This window comes from Ranitomeya variabilis, chromosome 3 (genome assembly GCF_051348905.1).
Source record: "Ranitomeya variabilis isolate aRanVar5 chromosome 3, aRanVar5.hap1, whole genome shotgun sequence".
NCBI classification, from domain to species: Eukaryota; Metazoa; Chordata; class Amphibia; order Anura; family Dendrobatidae; genus Ranitomeya; species Ranitomeya variabilis.
Genome location: NC_135234.1, coordinates 78277648 through 78290035, shown reverse-complemented (window position 1 = coordinate 78290035; position 12388 = coordinate 78277648). Strand labels below are relative to the sequence as shown.

Here is a 12388-nt window from a genome sequence, read left to right as displayed (position 1 = left end):
TATATTTTAGGTATGTTTTACTTTAACTATTGAGCAGAAAATCCTTTTGATTTTGTCTTTTCTTGTACTGTAAATTTTTTATAGCAGATGCGTTATATACACTCGGCTTCTCCTTTTCATTGACGCTTACTGGACTGTGATAAACCACTCAGGAAAACAAATTAGAGGCAGGTTTAGAAATGACAGGCTGCATTTATCATTACCTCTCTACTGAATTGCCACCGAGAGATGCCTAAAATACAAACAAATATTTTACATTACTTTACCGCATATAACTTTATGTGAAAAAGAAAAGTCCAAACTTTTTGTTCAAATTCAATTAACACTAATTACATCATTAATTAACACCATTCTGCATTTCATTCACTGCAGTGAATTAAAAACACTGTTACATTTGTTCCTATAGGTAAAGAAATTTGTTCTTAATATAACATCATATGAGGAAATCAGCATTTATTCTTCAATTTGGCTTTAGTTTAAAGGAAACAGCCAGCATTTTCCTGTAGATAACTAATTCATGCTGATAATAGAGGGTGTCTTGTTTTTTATGTCTTCTTCTGCTTTACCAAATACTAGGGCTATTTTCTCTGGGTTCAAAATGTCCGTACCGCGGCTCTTTGCATTTCTGCTGCCGCCTCTTGCTCTACTGCCATAGGCAATAGAGAAGAATGCATTGTTGAGGTCACCAGTGCGGGTCCATCCTGATGCAGTGGTGGTACAAGGAGGCATGGTTCAGACATTTCACTGCATTGACTATGTGACTGCATTGGCCATTATGGACCAAGAGAAAGCGACAAAACTTCAAAAAGGCAGCAATGGTGACCAAAGGTAGGGAACTAGGTGTTTATGCATTAGTGATATATAAAGTAGTAATTTCTGTGCTGGAGGATCACTTAAAAGTTGTTGCCCACCTCCTTTTTTCTGTAAAACTGGACTCAACATGGACTAAAAAAACCAAAAATAAATCTGTGCTCATCTGTTGATACCATGGCATTCCTCCGTAGCGTTTTTTGATGGTCTCCTTGAGTTTGTCATTGGCCGCTGCGTTCTATATAGGCAGCGACCAAAATGACAAAGGTTACTTTAATTAAGTGAGCTTTATCATTTTGGGCGCTAATTATGTAGAGCGTAAAAGCTGTTGATAAATTCTCCTCGACTTCTGAACTCTGCATAAGCAGTGACTAAAATGACAGAAGATAAGCGGCTAGTGAATGAAGGCAGTATCAAGTGCAGAACACATGATCCAATATTGCCTTCAGTCATTACTAAGAGCTGCTTTTATATTTTTATACTTTTTGTAACTTAACTAGGGTTAAGCTCAGAGCTAGAGTTTGGTTTAGACTTAGGGCTAAGCCAAGTCCAGATTCACACATTTGTGGTCCAAGTCTAAGCTATGATGTTTGGACCACCACACGCCTCATATTGTCACGGGAAGACTAGGTGGGCAAGAGCTAATAACTCGGGCCCCTGCAATGTCCCTCAGACTAGGGAAATCCTGACTGACCCTCTACCTAGAGTTTACACTGATGGTGTGCATGTCTAGGCCTTGAACCTCACCCTGTCTCCTGTTTCAACCCTAGGCTGAAACCACCGCCCACCACCCAGTGAAACGATTATACACCAATACCCACAGTTAGCACAGACAAAGATAACGGAAAATATACACCACGGCGCAGTCACTCAGGAATACACAATAAGTGCAAAGGGCAAAATAAATACAAATATAGGAAGGAGTAAATAAGACAAAGGGAAATACACCACCAGCAACGATACTCCAACTACTAGCTCACCACTCCAGACCGAGATAACAACGCACAAGACAGAAGCTATAATCGGCGACGCCTAATGTTCAGGAGAACTATTTAAAGGCAGTGGGCATGGCCTAGCTACCAATTAGAGCACCAGGTAAATTAACCCCGGACCAGCTAGATGAAATCTAGCCGACGCCAATGAGCGCATAGTGGTCAAAAGCGGAATTACCGCTGTCTGTCGAACGACCTGGTCTGAGCTGTGTCCGACATGACACATATATGGTGCTGTCAGGTTCAGGTGAGAATATCTGTGACAGCTCTATGCGGACTGCGAAACTGCGAAACATGGAATTCTGAATCCTCCCTAAGAATGGGGTTAGGGATAGGGCTAGAGTAATAGTGTTACATTAAAAGAAAGTTGAATAAACCCCCTCCCCCCCGAGACTTTAAATTTTTACATTTCAGCAGAAAAAACTGGGTCAAAGTGCAAACTATAATTACATCAGTATTTTCCTCAAATTACCATAGAGATTGGTAGAAGGGATGCGGGGGGTTGATGGGCTAGGAGACACAAAATACTTGTCTGGCCCTCGGTGCTGGCAGCCCTTTCTGTGCCACTCAAGTTGCCTCAAACTGTTTTCTAAATTTTGTATTTGCATTTTGGGATCCATTATGGTTTCATTACTAAACAAATTTTGTAACGGAGTCAATCTTTTTGTAAAGCGTGCATCCTACTGGCACAAATCTTATGAGAAAAAGAAAACCTATTTACATATTAGGTATGCAAAATAATTACACAGGATGAGTGCAAAATGTCCCAGAGAAAAAAACCAACTGCAAACAGTACATAAACACAGGAGAATTTGGAGTATAAAGGATAAAATAATGATTTTATTTAACAAAATTCTATTAAAATTCACAAAAAACAGTATATTAAAGAGACAAAGGATAGCCAGCCATGAGTACATAGAAAAACATGCCGAAGCAAGTGACATGGGTGTGGAGTGTTACATGGGCAAGGGCAACATAACACCAATCCATAAATGTGTATCCATGCCAAGCCAAGTGGGCATAAGTATAAGGTTGGGGAGGGTACATCTTACCACAAATGAAGAAATTCAGGCTGGCGAGGATTCATGAATGGCAGGACCAGGGGCGGACGCTGACAGCTTTGGGCCCTTGTGCAAGAAATGTGTCTGGGCCCCCCTCCCTGCCCAGTACGCTGCTTATGATGAGGGCAATCTCGCCATGGAACCCCAGAAGCCTCGGGCTCCGAGAAACAAGCCACATTGCCCTCAATATCACCACCCTGCAAGCAGGGGCGTATATTGAAATCACAGGTCCATAGCAAAAGTTCTATTTAGACACACACTAATATATACAGTATATATAAAATCTCTGTTCTGTTGGTTCCAGCGCAGTCATACTTGCTGTCAAGTGACGACTGGAATGTCAGCTGTTGGTGAATAGAAACACTGCAAGACGTGGCTGACGCTCTAGTTGGCACATGGCCGCAAGTGTGCAAAGCGCCTCCTTGTGGTTATGTGATAACTGTTCGAACCGGCAGAGCCCGACTATGTATGTATTATAGTACATTATATGTCTGGCATCTGGTAGTATACTACAAATAAAAATATGGAATAGTGTAGTACACTGCACTATTCCATACAACAGTATCCTGTAAAAGATGTACTACTGGAAGAGCCCCCACACAGCTCTCCCTATATATAATATGTGCCCCTACATTGCCTCTCTATGTTCAGTATGAGCTCCTACATAGCCCCCTATATACAGTATGAGCCTGCACATAGCCTCCTATAGCCTCCTATATACAGGGTGAGTCCTCACAGAGGCCCCTATATACAGCATGAGCCCTCACAGAGCCCCCTTTATACAACATGAGCCCTCACATAGCCCCCTATATACAGCAGGAGCCCTCACATAGCCCCGATACACAGGATGAGCCCTCACATAGCTCCCTATATACAGCATGAGCCCTCACATAGCCCCTATATACAGTGTGAGCCATCACATAGCTCCCTGTATATAACATGAGTCCTCACATAATTCCCTATATACAGTATGAGCCATCACATACAGTGGGGAAAAAAGTATTACGTCAGCCACCAATTATGCAATTTCTCCCACTGAAAAAGATGAGAGAGGCCTGTAGTTGACATCATAGATAGACCACAACTATGAGAGTCAAAATGAGAAAACAAATCCAGAAAATCACCTTGTCTGATTTGGCAAGATTTATTTTGCAAATTATGGTGGAAAATAAGTATTTGGTCACCTAAAGACATGCAAGATTTGTGGCTCTCACAGACCTGTAACTTCCTTTTTAAGAGGCTCCTCTGTCCTCCACTCATTACCTGTAATAATTGCACCTGTTTGAACTTGTTATGAGGATAAAAGACACCTGTCCACAACCTCAAACAGTCACACTCCAAACTCCACTATAGTGAAGACCAAAAAGCTGTTGAAGGACACCAGAAACAAAATTGTAGCCCTGCACCAGGCTAGGAAGACTGAATCTGCAATAGACAAGTAGCTTGGTGTAATGAAATCAACTGTGAGAGCAATAATAAGAAAATGGAAGACATACAAGACCACTGATAATCTCCCTCGATCTGGGGTTCTAAGCAAGATCTCACCCCGTGGGGTCAAAATGATCACAAGAACGGTGAGCAAAAATCCCGGAACCACATGGGGGACCTAGTTAATGACCTGCATAGAGCTGGGACCACCATAACAAAGGCTACCATCAGTAACACACTACACCGTCACAGACTCAGATCCTGCAATGCCAGACGTGTCCCCCTGCTTAAGCCAGTAAATGTCTGGGCCCGTATGAAGTTTGCTAGAGAGAATTTGGATTATCCAGAAGAGTACTGGGAGAATTTCATATAGTCTATATGGTCTGATGAAACCAAAGCAGAACTGTTTGGTAGAAACAAAACTAGTCATGTTTGGAGAGGACAGGATGCTGAGTTGCATACAAAGAACACCATACCTACTGTGGAGCATGGGGGTGACAGCATAATGCTTTGGGGCTGTTTCTCTGCAAAGGGACCAGGATGTATCGTGAGATTTTGAGTGCAAACCTCCTTCCATCAGCAAGGGCATTGAAGATGAAACGTGGATGGGTCTTTCAGCATGATAATGATCGCAAGCACACCACCAGGGCAACAAAGAACTAGCTTCGTAAGAAGCATATGAAGGCCCTCGAGTGGCCTAGCTAGAATCAAGATCTCTACCCCATAGAAAATCTTTGGAGGGATTTGAAATTCTGTGTTGCTCAGCAGCAGGCCCAAAACATCACTGCTCTAGAGGAGATCTGCATGGAGGAATGGACCAACATATCACCAACAGTGTGTGCCAACCTTGTGAAGACTTACAGAAAACGTTTGATCTCTGTCATTGCCAACAAAGGATATATTACAAAATATTGAGATGAACTTCTGTTAATGATCAAATACTTATTTCCTTCATAATTTTCAAATTTGTAAAATAAATCTTGCCAAATCAGACACGGTGATTTTCTGGATTTGTTTTCTCATTTCAACTCTCATAGTTGTGGTCTACCTATGATGTCAACTACAGGCCTCTCTCATCTTTTTAAAGGGAAGGTACCGCGTTTGTAGATCATTAATAAATCAATATAATGTAGCACAACATGCTGTTATAACCAAGTTTTCATTGCTAGGTAACACTGGTGCTCGCCACTAGATCACAGAATGGCCAAAAACTCCAAAAAATTCTGTCCCCCAGCTGCTGGAATCAACAACAGAATATGTGCCACTTCTGTGAAATTATAAACAATAGCCTAAAAGACTGATGCCGCGCTTAGGGGATATGGCCAAGGATGCCAAACTTGCGGTGATCGGCAAATAAAATTATTTCCACCAAATACCAGATACATACACAAATGAGCATGAGTATGATGTGGCTGAAAAGTGCAACCGCAGAGATCCTTACATAGCTGACACAGCACCCTAGCTGTTTCTCCTTGCACAAAGGCGGAGATAGCGATCCTGCTGCTGGGTTGTTGTCCTCCTATGGCCCCCTCCACATCTCCTGGTGTACCGGCCTGTCTCCTGGTAGTGCCTCCAGCCTCTGGACACTACGCTGACAGACACAGCAAACCTTCTTGCCACAGCTCGCATTGATGTGCCATACTGGATGAGCTGCACTACCTGAGCCACCTGTGTGGGTTGTAGAGTCCATCTCATCCGCTCCCAGACACCAAGTGCAATGACTCCCATTCCTCCCTGCATCTCCCCTGGCTCACTCTCCACATTCGATCCCATCACAGAAGAAGAAGTCTCCAAGCTCCTCTCCTCTTCTCGTCCGACTACATGCACCACCAACCTCATTCCCTCACACCTCCTCCAGTCTCTCTCCAGTCGTCACAACTCACCTAACTACAATTTTTAATCTCTCCCTCTCCTCTGGCATTTTCCCCTCCTCCTTCAAACACTCTATCATTACTCCATTACTAAAAAAACCCACCCTTGACCCATCCTGCACAAATAACTACAGACAGATCTCCAATCTCCCCTTCATCTCAAAACTCCTGGAGTGCCTGATCTACTCCCGCCTTACCCGTTACCTCTCCACTCATTCCCTCCTAGACCCTTCACAGTCCAGGTTCCGCCCCCTACATTCGACAGAAACTGCACTCATCAAGGTGACCAATGACCTACTGACAGCAAAATGTAACGGTGACCACTCTCTGCTCATTCTCCTCGATCTTTCTGCAGCTTTCGACACTGTTGACCACCCTCTCCTACTCTCTAGGCTCCAGTCACTAGGCATTAAGGACACTGCTCTCTCCTGGTTCTCTTCCTATCTTTCTGACCGCTCCTTCAGTGTTCTGTTCTCCGGCTCCACTTCATCTCCTCTTCCTCTCACTGTCGGGGTACCTCAGGGCTCAGTCCTTGGCCCCCTTCTCTTCTCCCTCTACACAGCCCCAATTGGACAGACCATCAGCAGATTTGGCTTTCAGTACCATCTTTATGCTGATGACACACAACTATACACGTCATCCCCTGACCTTACCCCCGCTGTACTACAGAACGCCACTGACTGTCTGTCCGCAGTCTCTGACATCATGTCCGCTCTCTACCTGAAACTCAATCTCTCCAAAACTGAACTTCTTCTGCTCCCGCCTTCTACTAACCTCCCTAAATCTGACATTTCTCTCTCCGTGGGTGGCACCATAATAACACCCTGGCAGCAGGCACGCTGTCTGGGTGTTATGTTTGACTCCGATCTCTCCTTCACCTCCCACATACAATCTCTTGCCCACTCGTGCCGCTTACACCTAAAGAACATCTCTAGAATCCGCCCTTTTCTCACCATGGAGACAACAAAAACCCTCACTGTCACCCTAATCCACTCCCGTCTGGACTGATGTAACGCTCTATTAATTGGCCTCCCCCTCACGCGACTTTCCCCTCTCCAGTCTATCCTTAATGCAGCAGCCAGGGTTGTCCATCTGGCTAATCGTTACTCGGACGTGTCCGCTCTTCGCCAGTCGTTACACTGGCTGCCCATTCATTACAGGATACAATTCAAAGTACTTGTTCTCACCCACAAAGCTCTCCACAGTGCGGCACCCCCTTACATCTCCTCCCTCATTTCTGTCTATCGGCCTAGCCGACCGCTGCACTCTGCAAATGACTTTCGACTAACCTCTGCACTAATCCGTACCTCCCACTCCCGACTCCAAGACTTCTCCCGTGCTGCGCCAATCCTCTGGAATGCTCTACCCCAAGATATTAGGACCATCCACAACTTGCATAGTTTTAGGCGCTCGCTCAAAACACATTTGTTCAGAACGGCCTATCACGTTCCCTAATCAAACTTATTTTATGTTTGTGTGTGTGTAGCCCATTCACACACACACACACTATCTCCACCTACCCCCCACTCCCTGAAGATGGCTGGACCATCATTGTAAATACATCATTGTAAATACACACCTGTGCTTTGTATCTCCCCACCTCATTGTAGATTGTAAGCTCTCACGAGCAGGGTCGTCTTATTTTGTCTTATTTTGCTTTATTACTTTATTGTTAACATTGTTACCTATGAGTGTTGTGTTTGAAACTGTTAAACTGTAAAGCGCTGCGGAATATGTTGGCGCTATATAAATAAAGATTATTATTATTATTATCTCATGTTACCACGAGTGTGAAAGCACAACCAACAAGTGACCAAAACATCAGCCAGAAAGCATTGGTACCGAGATGTGGTCTGTGGTCCCCACCTGCAGAACCACTTCTTTATTGAGGGTGTCTTGATAATTGCCAATAATTTCCATCTGTTGTCTATTCCATTTGCACAACAGCATGCGAAATTGATTGTCAATCAGTGTTGCTTCCTAAGTGGACAGTTTGATTTCACAGAAGTTTGGTTTCCTTGGAGTTAGGATCTGTTGTTTAAGTGTTCACTTTATTTTTTTGAGCAGAGTGTGTGTGTGTGTGTGTGTGTGTGTGTGTGTATGTGTGTATGTGTGTATATATATATATATATATATATATATATATATATATATATATATATAGTGAGCCATCGCATGGCCCCAGATATATAGTATGTGCCATCACATGGCCATCTAATATACAGGAACAAATCCCACACACATATTGAAAAAGAAAAAGAAGCACACACATACTCACCCCACTCCCATTCCCCTGACACTCTTCTCCAGTCTTTGCTGCATGCACTTACTCTACACACAGCAGAAGCGATATAGTGACGTCATTGCATCTGCTGTCTCAGTCACACACGCTGACTGTTGGAAGGAGCTGGTGGTTCCGTCCTCCACCATTATATTAACTGCTACCTGCATCCCGAAGATGTAGATAGTGGTGAAATGTGGATGCAGGGCAACCATATAGTGCGGCCTGAGGACCAGTGTTTTTGGGCCTTTGGCTACTCAATCCGATGGCCACGCTTTGTCCAGATCCGTTGTATACAAGCCATATACTAATCTCTGTCCTGGGTATTATGTACTACAGTATGTGCAAATATACAGTGGTATTTGCACTGACTGAGCACTCCTGAACCAGGCTGCAGGACATCACATTATAATGTATATCTAAATCTGAAATATAATGCAGGACGTCCTGGAGCCGGGCTCAGAGTCACACACTGCAGGGTGTCTGTACATTGGTGTCTGCAGTCTCTATCTGAGTTATTGCTGCAGCTTGAGCTTATATACACATCGGGTGACGTTGGAGCCGATGCCTCCCACTGACAGAGCTACCTGATCTGTACGTAAGTGTAAGATGGTGCAATAAATCTCACAGTGCCTGTGATAGAGCCTCTGCAGAAACAAGACATGACGCTGGTATCAGATGAAGCACTGTCACATACCTCCTGCCCCGTTGGCCCCCTGGCTCTGCTGACCTCATCTCTCCTCTCCAGCAGATTGATGCAGACATGCCCACACATACAGCCGGCACTGTCGGCAATACTGGGATGGCCGCACCGGCATTTGTACACATCTAAAGTACAGTATAGTGTCGGCAACTGTCTACTGAAGCAGCAGAAAGCCGGGCCCCTGGCTGTACTCCCCTGCCTGCAAAGGCCCCCTCCACCTCTGGGCAGGACCTCGACGCGTGTTTCGCATGTAAAATATCGCTTTCTCAATGGGATAGGGGAGTAAGATTTCTGGCATAAGGTACGCTACAGCGTGTCATGAATTAGACGAGGTATAGCGTCATGCCCCTGAACTTTGTCAAAGCAGTGTAAAATTGCCTTAAAATAGTCAAAAATAGCTAAATTATTGCACAACTACTTGTTGTGACTTTCAAAGGGATTTACGCCTGACTTCTGGCATAATCACTTTGATGAACCTGGATCATAACATGTTAAAAATATACAGACAGGACTGTGCCACATTGCTTGATATTGCCCATTTATATTACATTTCTAGTAGGCACCCTCTGTTATATGGCATATTTGTAGAACAGTATAATGTGGCATTACCCCTCTGTATAAATTGGGCAGTGGCTTAGGCCTCTTTCACACTTCAGTTGTTTGGCGTCAGTCTAAATCCGCCATTTTCCTCAAAAAACGGATCCGTTTTTTTTTTTTCGACGGATCCGTTTTTTCCCCCATAGACTTGCATTAGCGACGGATTGTGACGGATGGTCGTCCGTTTCATCCGTCATGCGACGGATCCGTCAAAATTTGGCGGACGTCATCTAGACATTGACGGTCATTGCAACATTTTTGCAACGGATCCGTCGCGTCCGTCATTTCATAGAATGGCCACCTATGGGCGACGGATCCGTCGCGACCGTCATTTCGGAGGATCCGTCGCCCCAATCCGTTTTTTCAATTTTTTTCAATTGCGCATTCTCCAAAAAGTATATACAACCCCCGAGTAACGGATCCGTCAAAAAAACGGATCCGTTACATCCGTTTTTTCAACTATTGTGACAGATCCGTCGAGCCGTCATTATGTCGGAAGTGACTGACGCCAAAAAACTGAAGTGTGAAAGAAGCCTTAGCTGAAGTTGCAGTTTAGACGTGGCTCAGTGCATATATCTTGGTGACAGCAGAAAAAAAAGAAAGCAAAAGAAAAAATTTTGTGTTCTAACTCTTTCATTGTGTTTAGAGAAGTGGAAAGCAAATAATGAGATAAATATCGATCTTTACCTTTCTTTGCTTCAATAGCCTCCTGATCTGTCCTTGTAGCTCATTTATTTGCTGTGTCGCCTTTTTCTCCATTTCGTATCTCTGCTGTTGCTCCTGGTTTAAAACATAATCACCAAAAAGTAAAAAAATAATCAATTCATGTGATTCGTTTATGATACTATATAAGAATATTTTTTTCTCCAATTACACACATATTAGGTATCACCATTGTTATATACAGGGATGCCAACGTCCAGAAATTAGCTGGAAACATCTGTTTCTCATGGATTCTATGAGAATTGGAATACTGCATTATGAAGGTATTCCTCACTTGAAACATTACTAATAGAGTCATGATATTTTAATACATGGAAGACCTGTGGGTATATGAGCCCTTGTAAAGGGAACCCATCATCAGAAAATGGCCTATTGTTTAAATCAGGTCATTGCGTTACATGTATTTTTTATTTTAGTAATGTTCTTTTCTTTATATCGTAATCGTTATAAAAATAAATAGTAATCTTGCAGTTTTCACGCTAAGAAATATTAAATATTTATTTTTAAATGAAAGAGAAACTAATATAATAAATACAGTTCACAAAAAAAAAATGTAAAGGGACCTGCTTAAGCTGATCTTCCAGAGCTGCTTTATCTTCTTTATATTTTCTTCTAGTTTCTGCCAGAATTTGATTGAGCCTTTCTTCGTGTTGCCTACATTAAAAATATTCAGCAATTAGCTTGTGTATTTTATTATATAGGGTCACTTGCTCTTATAGTATACTCTTGCGATTCTGTATGCAATGATCACACTATAAGGTTTATTCATTAAGGACAGCTGTTGCGCATTTGGCGCATCTTCTCAGTGTTGTGCGGCTCTGTGCCCTTCGCCAGAAATGCTTCTTTAGGCAGAAACTGGACAAGCATTTCTGGTTTGAGAAACGCTGGCTCTTTTTTTTAATTTGATGGGCAGGCATAACCATGCCTCGTTTCGCCTTGGCTCCTCTCCAGCTTTGTCCATTTCGGCGGAGCTGCTTCAAACTACGTTCAAATGCCAAATGTTGCAAAATTTTGGCACAACCCCAAGATTTTGCACTGTTTAAGGTGTTTTGCATCAGTTTTCTGCTGTAAAAGTTTTGATGAATTGGTAAATTAGGCCTAAGAGTCCATGCACATGGCACTTCTTTTGTTTATAACTCTTCTGCTGAGTATCAGAATCGGTGAGAAATAAACCTCTGCATGCCTTTGTTTGAAGTCAGGGTGGTATAGTAGTGCCCCATTACAGATTATATACACCATACAATACTCATCCGTAATATGACCATGTGCATGAGCTATCAAAGGGGTATTCTCATTTTGGACACTTAAATATGAGTCTCACCTCTGGAACTTGAAAATTATTCCCCAGGGCAAGTGTGCATTGAAATTTTCCTAATTCCCATAGAAAGGACTATAGAGAAACACACATGCATGGCCGCATAGGGGAGTAACTATAGCGGGTGCAGGGGTGGTAGTTGTACCTTGGCCCTAAAGCCTAGGGGGCATAACACTATTTAAAAAACCCATGACGGTTGAAGGCACTAGTGGAGGTTTAGTATTGGGTCCCATGAGCTTCAAGTCATGCCACTGCGGCCACTGATCCATTTTTGGCAGAAGAAGATGAGAGGTTTGCAATAAGAATAACTCTTTATCTAATATATAAAGCTGAATGTGTGTGTGTGTGTATGTATGTATGTATGTATGTATGTCCGGGATTGGCATCTGAACCGTAGCAGCTACAGCCACAAAATTTTGCACAGTCACACGTCTGGACCCCGAGAGCGTCATAGGCTATGTTGTGAGGTGAAATTTTAACCCCGCGCTTTCCAATTCACCAAACAATTTTGCCCCTATCTACATAATGGGGAAAAAGTGAAAGGAAAAGTGTTGGAGGCGTCGCAGCTACAGGCACAAAATTTTGCACAGTCACACGTCTGGACCCT

General features: G+C 43.2%; 1 protein-coding gene and 1 long non-coding RNA gene across 4 annotated transcripts in view; one reads left to right on the top strand and one right to left on the bottom strand.

Moving 5' to 3' along the window:
* The window catches only part of LOC143817959 (uncharacterized), a 129784-nt gene that overhangs the window by 38429 nt on the left and 78967 nt on the right, over positions 1-12388 (bottom strand). The window contains exons 13-15 of the mRNA XM_077299418.1: positions 11030-11120; positions 10431-10523; positions 204-232 (exon numbers count right to left, since the gene is read on the bottom strand). Coding sequence (XP_077155533.1) covers positions 204-232; positions 10431-10523; positions 11030-11120 — 213 coding nt within the window. The remainder of the gene's footprint in view (positions 1-203; positions 233-10430; positions 10524-11029; positions 11121-12388) is intronic.
* Positions 1-12388, top strand: part of LOC143815221 (uncharacterized) — a 127399-nt gene that overhangs the window by 40895 nt on the left and 74116 nt on the right. The gene's annotated exons all lie outside the window — the stretch shown is intronic.